Source organism: Mobula hypostoma, chromosome X2 (genome assembly GCF_963921235.1).
Source record: "Mobula hypostoma chromosome X2, sMobHyp1.1, whole genome shotgun sequence".
In the NCBI taxonomy this organism is placed as follows: domain Eukaryota; kingdom Metazoa; phylum Chordata; class Chondrichthyes; order Myliobatiformes; family Myliobatidae; genus Mobula; species Mobula hypostoma.
In genome coordinates, this window is record NC_086129.1 from 40,512,973 (window position 1) to 40,528,664 (window position 15,692).

Consider the following 15,692-nt stretch of genomic DNA (forward strand, 5'->3'; position numbering starts at 1 on the left):
CCCAGGTTAGGAATGTCCTGATTTATGGAAATCAAACTTTACACAGATACTCTCACGCAATTTTAATAATGCATTGCGTTAGTATAGATAAAGGATGACCATAAGACATAGCAGAATTAGATCATTTGGTCCATCGAGTCTGCTGCGCCATTCAATCATGGCTGATTCTTTTTTTTTACCCCCTCCTCAGCCCCACTCACTGTAATCTTTGATGCTGTGGCCAATCAAGAACCTATCAATCTCCACTTTAAATACACCCAATGACCTGCTAGCAATGCCTGTGGTAATAAATTCCACAAATTTGCCACCCTCTACCTAAAGAAATTTTTCTGCATCTGTTTTAAATGGATGCCCCTCTATCCTGAGGCTGTGGCCCCTTGTCCTAGACTCCCCCACCATGGGAAACATCCTTTCCACGTCTACTCTGTCTCGGCCTTTCTACGTTCAAAAGGTTTCAATGAGATTCCCCCCTGCCCCATCCTTCTAAATTCCAGTGAGTACAAGCCCAGAGCCATCAAACATACCTCGTATGATAACCCTGTCATTCCTGGAATCATCCTTGTGAACTTCCTCTGAGCCCTCTCCAGTGCCAGTATATCTTAGGTGAGGAGCCCAAAACTGTTTACAATACTCCAGGTGAGGCCTCATCAGTGCCTTTATAAAGCCTTAGCATCACATCCCTGCTTTATTCTGGACCTCTTGAAATGAATGCTAACATTGCATTTCCCTTCCTCACCACCTACTCAAGCTGCAGGTTAACCTTTTAGGGTGTTCTGCACAAAGACTCCCAAGTGCCTTTGCATCTCAGATTTTTGTATTTTCTCCCTATTCACAAAATAGTCTGCATATTTATTTCTTCAACCGGGATGTTTCTGGTTTGGGGAGAAATAAGCTTATGGACAATTCCCAGGAACAAACCCTTTGTGTAACCTGGAGAAGGCCCTGTCTGGTGATGCTACTAAAACCTGGGAACCTTTCCTTCAGTATCTGACACAAAACTGTGATAATACTCATTGATGGATTTATTTATTAAGTGTATTCTTAAATGTTAATGGTATCAGAGTTTTGAAAGAAAAAGATCCCTAAATACATTAATTAAAACAATAGGCGATGAGACATTCACTTGCAGATCCAGAATTCACCAAATTTCTTGACTGACTTCATGAATGTGACCTACATTCTCCATCCAAGAATTCAATTTTAATTGTGCATGTAGCTGTCTAAGTCATACTTGAAATCCATCTGCCCTTTTTACTGTTTCTGGTCTTCTTTAAATATCACTTTGGCTCTAATTTTATTTTTGTCACTTAATTAAGCATGATCTCCAAAACAGAAAGATATCCCAAATTAATCACCAATCAATTTGTAAGCAGAACTATAGGTTGTGAAGTCTGCACTTGGGATTTAATCAACACTGGTTTCCTGGTTATTGATTAAAGATCCACTTTCAATGGAGGTGATTGGATTCAACTACTATAAAGGTTTTGTTGGTTGATTGGTTATTCAGTAAAGAATTAATTGATCTAATAGTTTAGGCAACTTCTGTTCAAACTTGGGGTATTTCCATTATTTTCAAGCTATTTTCATTACTTTTTTCTAAATTAGTTAACTGTTGGCCTTCTGAGAGTGCTACCGGCTGTGATGTAAATATTGAGTACGAGTTACAGGAGAGCAATCTGGAACTAAATGATGTTGTTATCGCCATCCCTCTTCCGTAAGTGGTTTTCCAACTGCAAAAGTTTATTCCTTGTTTCTTCTGCTTATTCCCTTAACTTTATTTTCACCAGTTAATGTGTTTTATCCGGCTTTATGAAATTTTAGAAGTGAAAATATTTTGTTATGTCTACTGAGCTTCAAGCCAGTCAGAGAGCTGATGATTGTGCAATTTGGTGCCTTGCTGTTTAAAATCTACAAGTACTCAGCAGGAACTATGTCTTATTTAAATTATTTTGTAAAACATTGAGGTGACAGTGAAGGTATCCCTGACATTGAGGCAACTGTATACATGTAATAATTGTTTCTCTAGTACTACTGCATTCAAAGTTTACTTCTGTTGTCCTTAGGGCTGGTCCTGGGACTCTATTAATTAGTGAACTGGAAGGCGAGTATCGCCATGACAACCGGAAAAACTTGCTTGAGTGGTGCCTGCCAGTCATAGATGCCAAAAACAAATCTGGTAGCATGGAATTCAGTTTTCCAGGACACCCCAATGATTTCTTTCCAATCCACGTGTCATTTGTGTCCAAAAAGAACTACTGCAATATACAGGTACGAATTCTGATTAAAATGCCTTACCAATTCAGGAAGGTTTCAAGTATACCTTGAATAGGATAGAAATTGGGTGGAATTTGTGCTGAAGGAGTTGTTAGGATTCATTTGGGTTTAGTAGAGAAGCTGTTGGGTTTGCAGCAGTTTCCCAAGACTCAACATGTATTTATCAACGACATGTAAAGTTAACACTACTATACACTCTGAATTTCTTACACATGGTTAAGTTTGTTCAACCAACAGCCCAGACATTTGGGCTCATAACACAGAGAAGCAATTTCAATCCTCACCATAGTAGTTGGGGAGTTTAAATTTCTTTATATTATTTTGGTGATCATGATTATTGCTAAACCCCATCTGGTTTGTTAACTTTATAGTGAAAGAAGTTAAGCATCCTTGTCCAGTCACCCATCATGACTCTTAATAGTAATATGATGGGCTCAAATACAGTCTGACCCAGAACATGGAAAAGGCAATAAATGCTGTCCGTGCCATGACACTTGCATCTTACACAGCTAATTTTTAGGAAGCATCAAATTAAACCTCATGCTGCTGCTACTACTATAGCAGCATGAGCTTAAAACAAAGATTCAGTGTTGCAAGTTTAACATTCGTGTCTTTCAGTGGAATGAGGTACAAATTGAATTCCCCCAATAAAAAAATTACTTGAAATTAAAACTTGGTCTTTTCTCTTGGTGTCACTAACCAGTGGTGTAGTTTTGTTCATGGATATGTGATTGCCCTTACCACCTGTATTGAGATTTGCTGCTTAGACGCAAGTTAAAGCCGTAGCTGAAATCAACAGAAACCATCTGATGGGCATGTGATTATCTACTGTGTTTTTTTGGTGAAAAGTGGGTTAATGTTGGAAATGAAAGCTTATCCTCTTCATCCACAGGTGAGCGGAGTAAATCATGTTGACAGCAACAGTCCAGTGAGGTTCTCTCTGGAAACCATGTTTTTGGTTGACAGATATGAAATACTGTAAAATCAACACTCAAGAAATATCCAGAGAACCCAAGAGCAGGTATCACTGAGCTGCGTACAAGAACAGAGACCATAAACTTCAAAAATAAAATTGCACAGTGTATAGGGGGAAGTTTCTAAATGCTTAAAGAGCAATGTGGTTTATTATCTATTGTCCAAACATGCTGACTATTCTCAGATCACAAAAGGAGTTTGATATTAATACTTTAATTAACCAAGTAAATGTGATTTTGTTTTGGAAGGAGGGGGTGGGAGGAATGACATTAGGTAGCATTTGCAGCATCTTGTATGTCAACCACAGCACCCCTTATTCCCTATTGTATTGCCTCATTGGCTGTAATTATCATTTTAGGCCTATTTTTGTTGAGTTAGTATTAAGGTGAAGTGATTTTTTTCCTTTTTTTTTGTTCCTTGATTTGGATGAAAACATGATCAAAACAAATTTTGTAACCCTGTAAAGTGTATTGAGGGAATATGACAACATTCCAATGTAAAAAGACTTAAAAATGTAATCTTTAAGATGATTAAAAGTATATTGTAAAACAGTGTGATGTTGCTTTGTTTCTCTGTGGACACAGGGCGAGTCATAACTACAACACTGAAATCTACACCTAGAAGGCGTAGGAAAGGATGAATAAGTGTAGTGCACCTGATAATTTCCCCTAAACTGCGGTGCAACACGTGGTAGGGTTGAAATGGATGTGGTCTGGTCATTGTTACGACAGCCTGGGAGTTTAAATTCTTACTACTTTTTACTCCAGAATTATGAAACTACCAGACATAAAGAACATAAGAAATAGGAGCAGGAGTAGACCATCTGGCCTGTCGAACCTGCTCTGCCATTCAATAAGATCATGACTGATCTGACCATCTCCACCTACCTGCCTCTTCCCCATAATCCTTAATTCCACTACCATGCAAAAATCTATTCAACCTTATCTTGAATAAATTTACTGAGGTAGCCTCTACTGCTTCATTCGGCAGAAAATTCCACAGATTCACCACTCTTTGGGAAAAGCAGTTCCTCACCTCCGTCCTAAATTTATTTCCCTGAATCTTGAGGTTATGTCCCCTAGTTCTAGTCTCACCAACCAGTGGAAACAGCTTTCCTGCCTCTATCTTATCTATCCCTTTCATAATTTTATGTTTCTATAAGATCTCCTCTCATTCTTCTGAATTCCAGTGAGTACAGTCCCAGGCGACTCAATCTCTCCTCATAGTCTAACCCCCCTCATATCTGGAATCAACCCGGTGAACCTCCTCTCCACTGCCTTCAAAGCCAGTATATCCTTAAGTAAGGAGACCAGAACTGCATGCAGTACTCCAGGTGCGGCATCACTAGTATCTTATACAGTTGCAGCATAACCTCCCTGCTCTTAAATTCAATCCCTCTGGCAATGATAGCCTGCTGCGCCTGCAAACCAACCTTTTGCAATTCACGCACAACCACTCCCAAGTCATTCTGCACAGCAGCATGCTGCAATCTTTTACCATTTAAATAATAATCTTATCTTCCATTTTTCCTTCCAAAGTGTACTCCATCTGCCAGGCCCTTGCCCACTCATTTAACCTATCTATATCTCTGCAGACTCTTTGTATCCTCTGCACAATTTGCTTTTCCATTCAATTTAGTGTCATCAGCAAACTTAGATACACTACACTCGGCCCTCTCTTCCAGATTGTTAATGTATATTGTGAACAGTTGCGGGCCCAGCACCGACCCCTGTGGCACACCGCTCACCACTGATTGTCAACCAGAGAAACACCCATATATCCCAACTCTCTGCTTTCTATTGGTTAACCAATTCTCTATCCATGCTAATACATCACCCCCAACTCTATGCATCCTTATGGCTAAGTCTTTTATGTGATTCCTTATCGAACATCTTCTGGAAAGCCAAGTAAATAACTTCCATTTGTTTCCCTCTGTTGACTGCGCTTGTTTTATCCTCAAAGAACTCTAGTAAGTTTGTCAAACAGGACCTGCCTTTGCTGAATCCATGCTACGTCTGCCTGATTTATCCATTTCTTTCCAGATGCCTCACTATTTCTTCTCTAATGAAAGCTTCAAGCATTTTCCCCAAATGCAGATGTTAAACTAACTGGCCTATAGTTACCTGCCATTTGCCTACATCCCTTTTTGAACAGTGGTGTGACATTTGTCTCCTTCCAATCTGCCGGGACCTGCCCAGAGTCCAGGGAATTTTGATAAATTATCACCAAAGCCTCATTTCTTTCGGTACCTTGGGATGCATTCCATCAGGACCAGGGGACTTGTCTATCTTTAGGCCCACAAGTTTGCTCAGCACTACCCCTTTAGTAATAGCTATTGTATCGAGGCCTTCACCTCCCATCGCATCTATATCACTTCTCTTCAGCATATTAGATGTGTCCTCCACCGTGAAAACCGACCTTAAAATAGCTAGTCAAAGCTTTGGCCATTTCCTCATTACCCAATATCAATTCCCCCTTCTCGTCCACCAAGGGACCTACATTCACTTTGGCCACCCTTTTCCACTTCATATAATTATAAAAACTTTTACTCTCCCTTTTTATATTTTGTGCTAGTCTATTTTCATAAATCTTATCTTCCCTTTATTGCTCGCTTAGTTGTCTTTGTTGCTCTTTAAAGTTTTCCCAATCTTCCAGTTTCCCACTACTCTTAGTGACTTCGTACGCATGAGCTTTTAGCTTGGTGCCTTCCTTTATTTCCATGGCTGTCTCTCCCCATGTCTTTGCTGAATGACCTTGCTTTTAACCGGACGGGTAAGTACCATCTACTGGTTCACTTTAGAGATGGAAATCCCTAGTTGGATAACTGTGACTCAATATTCACAATGCTATGATTGGCTGCTAATCAGCCTCAGAAGCCATTCAGCTAAAAAGGGGTTGCTGATAGATGTTAAATTGCTATTCCTTATAGCATTAATAACCAACTTAAACAATTATTTCTTGTCTGGAGCAATTCCAATTGTCCTGAAAAGTGGTAGACTACTAACCTGCAAGAAGTATGGGGAGAAAAACTGAGGGGGTTTGGGGGTGCAATCTTAAGTGCTTCTCTCCCATCTTGTACTGGAAGTGGGCTTCTTGAATATCCTCTCAACAACCCTAAGCAAACAATTAGTGGATGAGCAGTGATTTGCACGGGGAATGGGTAGGGGTGTGGCGAGAACTAAAGGACAGATCTTACGGTAAGGCAAGATGAAAAAAAAATTGGAAGTATCTGTCCAAAAAAAAACTGGTTGATTCACAGATTAGCTTCCCCTCATTTCATCCTTCTGTTAAACTAGGTCTGGTAAAGCCTTTCCATAATGTTTAGGTAATTACATTGCATTGAATCAGTATTTTGGCAGCAGGTCAAAATCCAGATTTTTTACATTGATTACTGTTAATCTTGATACAGAAATATAGCCCAGCATTGGGAATTTAATTCAGTAGCTCCCACTTCCTAATCATCTCATCTTCATTTGCTTTCCCTGGTCTTTTGTACATGTTTAGACTCAACATGAAAGTTTGAAGGATTTAATTGTGTTTTAATTTAAACTTGGGGAACTTGATAGCAGCATTTTGCAAGTCAGCCTTTTGTGACTATAAAGTACTGTTAATGAGCATAAGTGGAAGCTTGTTACATGTAAGCCGTCACTCAAGTTTCAAAGCAGCACACAAAATGCCGGAGGAACTCAGCAAGTCAGGCAGCATTTATGGAAATGAATAAACAGTTGATGTTTTGGGCCAAGACTCCTTGCAAAAGTTACAAAATTAAAATGTATTTAATTGTTTAGGAAGTTGGCGGCCTGAAGCTTCATTCTGTCAATATTTTGAGCAGCTAACATCCTGGATGGACTGCCCCCATGGCCCCAACTACTGCAGATCATGGGAGAGGAAAGAAATCTCTGTTCTGTGCATGAAAGTGAGTTTATATAGTCAAACACTGCCACCATATTATAAAGGGCAATTGAAAAGCACATTCTTCGCATGTCTGATTTGCTGTTCCCGGCATTCTTCATTACAGAGATTGACACAAGACAAGTTTTCACATATTCACATTTGCTAAAAATGTGTGAAGACATAATATACAGGCTAATTACAATAAATAATTATAAATTTATTGGTTTGCATTAGCACTCCCAGTGCAGCACTTCACTAGTGTTGCACTGTTAAAATAGTTTTTTTTTATCATGTGAACAGAACTACATGCTGGATATGATGTGATTTTTAACTAGTGTTACAAAACATTCCAGCATAACCATCCTGAGGGAGGAGGTACTCATACGGGAACAATTAACCTCATTGGCCCAGTCTACAACTTTTATGGTGCTGGCATCCAAAGGTGCTTCTTTTTCTTCACTCGATGTTCTCCTTCTTAGATGTTCCCTTGCCTCATTGTGACTCCCTAACACTCTTAGAATTAATCTAATTGATTTGCTATTTGACATTTAAATTAATTGAGTAGTAATTTCTTAGCTTATCATTTCCAACATTTTGAATGGTGTTAATACTGAAGCACATCAGGGATCACTTCTAAGCCCTGATGTAAAAATGATTTTAGCAGCGTGGGATCAGGATTATCAATGCTGTCAAGTTATCAGTAAACTTAATATGTTATTTGAAAGTGTTAATATCAGCAATATCATAAATGGTTGATTGCACAAGCAAGTGGAAGAATCTTATACTTTATTCTAAGGAGACAGCTATTGTTTCATCATCCCTTGCCTGAACTTCCTTCAAAGTGAAAGTGCCATCTTGCTCAGTGCCCAAGAACCAGCCACGTGCCCATGCAGATTCGAATTTGTAATGGATATCATCAAAGACCTGCTGGAAAAAGATTAAGTTCTTCATATCCTCATGCACTCTGATTGGAGCACGACCTTCCTAAAATTAAAAGAATTTTTGTTTAGAGTCTCATTGCACAACAAATTGCTTCCTTGTCCTGAGTGCTTATTAGTTAAGGTTATATAGACATACTGTGATTTTTGTTAGAACTATATTCTGACCTTGGCATCTTTAAGTAATGCATCTAGGACTTAGTGAATCATAGAATCAAGCCCATCCGTGCGACAATTCTAATCAGCCAATCGGATGGCAGCAACACTGTACATAAAACCATGCAGACCTGTTCAGCTGTTGTTCAGACCAAACATCAAATGGGGAAGAAATGTGTTCTAAGTGACTTTGATCAGTAATGATTGCTGGTGCCATGTGAGGTGGTTTGAGTATCTCAAACTGTTGAACTCCTGGGATTTTCACATCCAACAGTCTCTAGCGTTTACAGAGAAAGGGGTGGGGGTGGGGGGGAAATCCAGCGAGTGGTAGTTCTGTGGTCAAAAATGCTTTGTTAATGAGTGAGGTCAGAGGAGAATGAATGGCCAGATGGGTTCAAGCTTACAGGAAGGTAACTAACTGAAATGACTATGCATTCCAACAGTGGTGTGCTGAAGAGCATCTGTAACATGCAACATGTTGAACCTTGAAGTGAATGGGCTCATCGGGTTCCACTTCTGTCAGCCAAGAACAAGAAACTGAGGCTAGAATAGGTATAGGCTGAACAAAACTGGACAGGTGAAGATTGGAAAAACATTGCTTGGTCTGACGAATCTTAATTGAGAATAACGTTTCACATCCTACCACTAACTGAATCTATCTGCATATTCCTTAAAAATGTTTATAGATTTTTTTTTCCTGGTTTGAATTATAACCACATCTTACACTATCTAAACTCTAAGCAGCCCATCATAAAGTGTATTGCAAGTGTATTAACATCTTGGGTAATATTTTCTTGAAATAGGCCCAATCTATTTTTTAATTTAAGGTCATTTCAAATTGCTGTTTTCCACATCCAATAATATGCAAAGTAGTTACATTTCCAACTCTGCAGTAGTAGACTAAATCACTGATGTTTGGGCTTACATGATGGATGTAGAAGCTGTAGCTTAGAAAGATCTTCGTCAGTAGGTACTTTGGATGAGTGCTATTCAGTCATGTAACCACCTTCAGTTTGAGACTTCTAATTCTATACGCTCGTGTAATTTTTCCCCACTATTAGCTCTGTAAATAGTGGGGAGGAGGAATTTCTTTAGCTATAGGGTGGAGAATATCTGGAGTTCATTGCTGCAGACGGCCGTGGAGGCCAAATCATTGACTATATTTAAGGCAAAGGTTAAGGTCTTGATTAGTAAGGGTGTCAAAGGTTACGGGAGAAGGCAGGAGAATGGGATTGAGAGATAATAAGTAGGCCATGCTGGACTAGGTGGAGCAGACTCAATAGGTCAAATGGCCTAATTCTGCTCCTCTGTCTTATGGTCCTATTCAGCTGCCTAGACGTTAAGCCCTTAAACACTGTAAATATCTACTCTCCTGTTATTTTTTAACTCTGATAACATTAGTTTGTGACACCCATGGTCATCTCATTGTATGAGGTCTGTTAACTAAATACAGTTTTTTTTACCTTAAACTTCAAGACTTTCCTGTTTCCTTCTTCAGTACAGTACATGTGATACACCAATCCATTGACTGTAATCTCGAACACAATTGGGATGCCTTCTGGTGTTTGGATATTCAACAGTTTTTTGTAGGACACCAGACAAAAATTTATGCCATCGCGATCTGTTTTTTTAAAAAAATCAGTTACAACAGCTGTTAAAATTATGTTCAGAGATTGCTTGAAATCAAATTAGCAGGAGTTGTGCTGGAGGCAGCCCACAACTTACCAACTCTAAACCTAATGATACATCTTTGGAATGTGGGAGGAATCCAGAGCACCTGGAGGAAACCTTCATGGTCAAGAGGAGAGCATACAAACTCCTTATAGAAAGCAGCGGGAACTGAACCCCAATCAGTAATTGCTGGCACTGTAAACAGCCACACCACTGTGCCACCTTCTAAAAATATGGAACGCTTCACAAATTTGTGTGTCAAAACTAAGTTTATCGTCCCATGCACAAGTACATGTATGTACAGCTTCAGTGAAAAAATTCACTGAAACAACTCTCAGAGCACTTGTTGACGTGGTAAAATCCTTAGAGAGTTATATAATACAATGGACACATTTACAAAGAAAGTTATAAATGTTTGGGGTTCTCCACTAGTGAAGTCCACAGGTGTCCAATCACTGAAATTTTGAATTCTGAGAGAATCAAGAGATGTGGGAAATGTAGAGTTTTTGATCAATTTTAACACTGGTAATGGTTATGGATGAGGAGGGGTGTAGAGTGCAGAGAATAAAACAGTATCAAAAATAAAAATTATATTCAAGGCAGAAGGCAGACTGAGTGATAGCATGTCATTGTCATTGGTTTTCCCAAGAGAAGTCCTGTGCAGGTATAGAGACTGCCAGTATAGGATTCTCCATCTTAAAACTTGTCACATATCCATTTGGTCTTGAAGTAAAAATCCTAACATAATCAAATTGGAAACCGTGCCTGGCACGCTGATCACATGAAGCTACACAACTTATCAAGCAATATTAAACAATCCTTTCCACCCTCTGCAATGCTGCTCTGCTAAAGGGAAGTACTTTCCCACCCCTAGACTGATTTGCGTTTGTTGTTCCTGCTGTACTCCAGTGGGAAGTTGTGAAGCTATCTGTAACATTGTTGACAATGAATCCCAGGATGCCGAGAACTGACTACTAGTCCATTCAGAAATATTATCAGACATCCCTTTCTGTGAGATGGGTGAAAACCTGTGATATAGTCTTTGACTTCTACAGTATAGAAATAGGCCTATCGGCCTACCATGCCTTCGCTGACCTTTTTACCCATCTACACTAATCCCATTATCCCACATTAAGACTATATCCTTCTAAGCCTTACCTATTTTAGTATACGTCTGAATGCCTTTCAAGTAGAAATTGGATTTGACTCCACCACCTCCTCCATTCCAGAGATTAACTGCTCTCTGTCTAAAATTTTTTCCCTCAGATCCCCTTTAAAACTCCTTTTTCTCATCTTAAACCTATAAGAGCAGACCCTAGGCCCAAAGTGTTGTCTGTTCATTTTCCTCCACAGATGCTGCCTGACTGGCTGAGTGCCTCCACAATTTCCAGCATCTGCAGTCTCTCTTGTGTCTCAGTTAAATTTATGTTCTCTTGTTTTTGCTACCCTTTATTACGTGGGGAAAAGAGGTTTGGACTATATACCCCATCCATGCCTCACATTTAATTATATACTTCAATCATATCACCCATCAATTGTCTTGGGAAAACAAACCCAATTTATCTAATCTCTCCCCATAACTTAAGTTCTTCAGTTCAGCTAATATTGTAAAGAATTTCCTCTGCATTCTCACTAGTGAAACCACATCGGGTGACAAGCAGAAGTACACAGGGTACTTAAAGTGATGCCCAACAGTTCTGTAAAATTGCAACTTAACCTCCCCAGTCTTGTATTCTATGTCCTGACCTATGAGAAGAATGCCCTATATTTTGTTCATCACCCTTTATGTTGGCTTGTTTAGTAATCTGTGCACTTGGAGCTCTGGGGCAGGAATGTCAGGTCATCAAGTTAGAAAAATAATTCACGGGGTTTGAAGAGGTAATGGAGATAAGAGAAGATAAAGCAAAACGAATGGAATTGAAATCAATGAAGGGTTATTTTGCTCTTTTGGTTGCTCACTGGCAGTTATCTGGAAGACAGGACGAGCAGCCACACAAAAAGCAGGAGGAACTCAGCAGGCCAGGCAGCATCTATGGAAAAGAGTACAGTCAACTTTTCGGGCCGAGACCCTTCAGCAGGACCCAACCCTAATGCATCCAGTCCTGATGAAGGGTCTCAGCCTGAAATGTACTCTTTTCCATAGATGCTGCCTATCCTGTTGAGCTCCCCCAGCATTTTGTGTGTGTTGCTTGGATTACCAGCATCTGCAGATTTTCTCTTGTTTGTGATAGGACAAGCAGCTAGGGAGTATTTGCAACCTGTCAGACACTCTGTGACAAGAAACACTTGGCAAATTATAAATCTCAGATAAACATTCTGAGAATTTAAGAAACAAATGGTTAAAATAATTGTAGGATAGCACTGTTTGAAGGTATTATGGAAACACATGCACATACATATAAGGACTAGAATTAAGACAATAAATAACCAAGCATTGTTTGGGAGGTCTGTGAAGAAGTGTATAAAATGTTACCTTATGAGAACACCAACAGCAGTGCCTTTGGAGGACAACCATTGCACAAAACAACTCTGAGTCAGGGGCACAGAAAAGAACTCGCTGAGATCAAATTCAGACCAGGTTCAAAAGTGGGTAACAGAATACAGACTGTGTTTTGAAAGGTGAGAAACTTAAGAGTTGCACAAGTAACTAAAACATTTGTAAAGCTAAAGAGTTAAGTGATTGTTTTAAATGACATGATAAACATTTGAGTTGTATGAATCAATTATTATCAATAAAGAATTATGTGACAAAGTCATTGTGTGATGTGATTTTATTTAATTGGCAACACAATCTAAACAAAGAACATTTAAGAAGTGTTCTTATACCCCCAGATGTGATCTGGAAGTCCTTGCCTGAACGAAATAACTTCCAAAATGGAATTTGATAAATGGTAGATTTTTTTTAAATTTTGGGTGACATCAGGAAAGAAAGGTGAAGTTGGACTAATGAGATAGAGTTTTCCAATATTCTCTATAAACTGTAAATTTTTGAGATGCATAGATAAACAAGTTACTATCTTGTTCCCAGCACCAAAATGTCTAGTACTAAAGGACATGCATGTGTTTAAGGTGGTGGAATTCAAAGGAGATGTGTGGGGGAAGTATTTTAAGCACAGACTGGTGGGCACCTGGAATTTGCTGCTGGGGGAGAGGGAATGTTGGTCCCTCTTCCCCCAGCAGCAAACAGAGGTTTTTGAGAGGTTCTTAGCTACACACATGAATATGCAGGGAATGGAAAGATATAGACCACGTACAAACGGAATGGATGGGATGTTATTAGTTTAATTAGTTTGACACAACATTGTGATTTAAAGTGTTGCACTATGTCTTATATTCTAACTAGATGGCACTGATAGAACATGCAAAAAAGGCTTCCCTCTGCTTCACTCTACAGAGCAAATTCATGTTCAACTGGTTTAAGTATATTAAGTATACTAACCTGTTTCTGATTGAGGAGATGGATAACTATGAAAGTACGCCACAGGTTCTGGCCTCCCATGGCTATCAACCTTGAGAATCTCACCATTTTTATTTTTGATAATTATGAAACGTTTAATTGTAGTATATATTTTGAAGCAAACAGGCTGATCTATTAAGAAAAAACAAAACAATGACAAGACCTGCATTAATTATGGTCAGAAACAGTGAAACATGACCTTAACTGCATGAGTCAGAAAGTTCCTATCAACAAGTAGGGCTTCTAGGCCAGTTCCTCTTCTTGCATCAGGTACAGGGTATAGAAGCTTTAGGTCCCACACTAATAAGTTCAGATATAAGTATTAACCTACAACCATCAGGCTCCTGAACTAGCATAGATAACTTCACTCACCTCAACACTGAACTGATTCTCTAACCTACAGTCTAACTTGCAAGAACTCTTTACAACTCATGTTCTCAGTTTTATTTATTTGCACAGTTTGTCATCTTTTGCACTTTGGTGTTTGTCAGTCTTAGTTTATGCAGTTTTTCACAAGATTTCCTACTTCCTTTTTTTTCACTACAATGCCTGCATGAAAATGGATCTCCAAGAAAATGGAAAATGGAGTGTGGTCTATGTGCCATAAGGCAAGGGGTGGGGTCCTTTGGGAGGGGATGCAAAGATGGTAAGGGACATGGGGCAGGGGTCATGGGAGTCGAGGGGAAGTGATGGGGAGGAGGCAATTGAGGGGAAGAGGTCTGTGGGAGGGCAGAGGAGTTGTGTCAGTGGAAGGGGAGGGAAGAAGGAGGTAAGAGGAGGATAAGTGAGGGGGAGGTGAAGGGTCAGCTGGAGTAGGGTTAAGGGGTACCAGTGTCTGGGACGGAGCAGTAAGAGGAGTGGTGATGAGAAGTTTATGGGAATGAAAGGGTTGGGACGATGGGAGGGAGCTCTGTGGGAGTGGCTGGGGGACTCTGATTCTGTGGGTAGGGGAGTGAGAAGGGCACGGGATTGAAGGGGAAGGGCTGAGGGAAGGAAGTCTGGGGAACGAATCCACGGGAGTGAGCTGTGGGAGCATCTACTGGAGGATGATAATAACCATAGAGGAAAGCGGGGTGGAGATGTTTCATCAGTCATTAGGTGCGGAGGGGGAATGATTTAGACGCAGGATAGATTCTTTCTAAGACGGTTGAATATTGATTACTGACCGCAGTCTCGAAAATTCCCGCACACAATGTATAGTTTATTACTCCAAATTTTGCATGAAAGAAAAGATGGCGGGTTATAATTTATCGCATCTACAATTCACGCTCATCTGCCAGGCGACTGCAGGCTCAAAACGCAGTTTCCTTTTTAAAAATCCAGTTTGATTACTTAAAATTATTTTGATAACTTTGTAACAGGTTATAGCGCTTTCTGCTGTGACAACGTCAGGCACCCTTTGCTGTTTTTCTGCTCAGTATTCAGGGAAGACCATTCACTAATGGAAAGTTATTGTTTTAACACTTTACAAACACGATTTTTTCAAGTTGCCTAATCTAAGTAAATCCTTGGCTAAAAACAGTGGATTAAAGAGTGGAGAGGATACTCGTTCAGGCTGACATCGTAAACGTAAGCAACAGTTAAACGTAAGCAAATGGAGAGAAACAGACAAAACTACAGAAGGGAGGAAAACAATTCAAAAAAGGTAAACTGAGTTCTGAATACAAAAGGGGTTGGCGAATAAACAAAGGGAGAAGCAGAGAGGTAGATATAGAGATTGCCGCGGAGGGAGAACGGCACGTGGAGGACAAGTAGGGAGAGAGACGTGCACAGACCGCGAAGAACGGCAGGGCATTTCGAGCAGAAGACGTGAACGGAACCATAAAAAAACTTTCCTCTGTCGGTTTGCGGCTCTTTTCGACTTGCTGTGGATTTTTGCGCTTCAGCAAGATTTTTAACGTAAACAGTAGTTGTTTCCTTGCTTGAGCATTTTGCTTCCTTCAAACTGTTATTTTAACGATGAAAGAAATACTTAAAGAAACTAATAAAGTCAAGAAACTCACCTCTGCAGGACATCGTTGCTGCACCTGTTCTGACGCGAGTCAATACTGACGCTTTGAAACGTGCCGGAATGGTTTTGAAAGACTCCCCAGTGTTTAGTTCTCCTTTTTAATACTATTGGTAATCATCTGATTCATCGCCAAGAGGGCATTTCTCTCGCTGAGGTGATTTCTCTTAGGCGGGGCTTTGATCTGTACGACAAACTCGGGGGAAACAATTCATATAGGAAGTTACAAATTGGACCTTTATCTCATATTTATTCCTACAACACATTTACATCAAATCAATCACTCCTCCAAAGTGTTCCCATCTATTCATCATCCCCG

At 39.8% G+C, this 15,692-nt stretch overlaps 2 protein-coding genes across 6 annotated transcripts in view; one reads left to right on the top strand and one right to left on the bottom strand.

Annotated features, from left to right (window-relative positions):
• Positions 1-3,752, top strand: part of LOC134340954 (coatomer subunit delta-like) — a 46,398-nt gene extending 42,646 nt beyond the window's left edge. Inside the window, exons 8-10 of one of the 4 annotated variants that reach the window (XM_063038561.1) lie at positions 1,606-1,714; positions 2,064-2,268; positions 3,167-3,752. In XM_063038561.1, coding sequence (XP_062894631.1) covers positions 1,606-1,714; positions 2,064-2,268; positions 3,167-3,256 — 404 coding nt within the window. In that variant the 3' untranslated portion in view covers positions 3,257-3,752. The remainder of the gene's footprint in view (positions 1-1,605; positions 1,715-2,063; positions 2,269-3,166) is intronic. The other 3 variants (XM_063038560.1, XM_063038557.1, XM_063038558.1) reach the window with 3 other exon arrangements.
• LOC134340955 (interleukin-18-like) lies at positions 3,484-15,686 on the bottom strand. Of its 2 annotated transcripts, none has more exons than XM_063038563.1 (4): positions 15,369-15,686; positions 13,348-13,497; positions 9,701-9,858; positions 3,484-8,067 (listed from the first exon to the last, which is right to left on the bottom strand). In XM_063038563.1, exons 1-4 carry the CDS (start codon positions 15,379-15,381, stop codon positions 7,930-7,932), a joined length of 459 nt encoding a protein of 152 aa, XP_062894633.1. In that variant the 5' UTR covers positions 15,382-15,686; the 3' UTR covers positions 3,484-7,929. The 2 variants fall into 2 exon arrangements, with proteins under 2 accessions (XP_062894633.1, XP_062894632.1); XM_063038562.1 differs by having other exon boundaries at positions 3,484-8,127.
• Between the last annotated feature and the right edge of the window lie 6 nt (positions 15,687-15,692).

Excerpts from the sequence above, each read along its gene's own strand:
- LOC134340955 (XM_063038562.1), bottom strand. Across the intron at positions 9,859-13,347 it reads ATCTCCTCAATCAGAAACAG|ATCGCGATGGCATAAATTTT; the intron begins GTTAGTATACTT and ends TTAAAAAAACAG. Across the intron at positions 8,128-9,700 it reads GGAAAGTCTTGAAGTTTAAG|GAAGGTCGTGCTCCAATCAG; the intron begins GTAAAAAAAACT and ends TTTTAATTTTAG.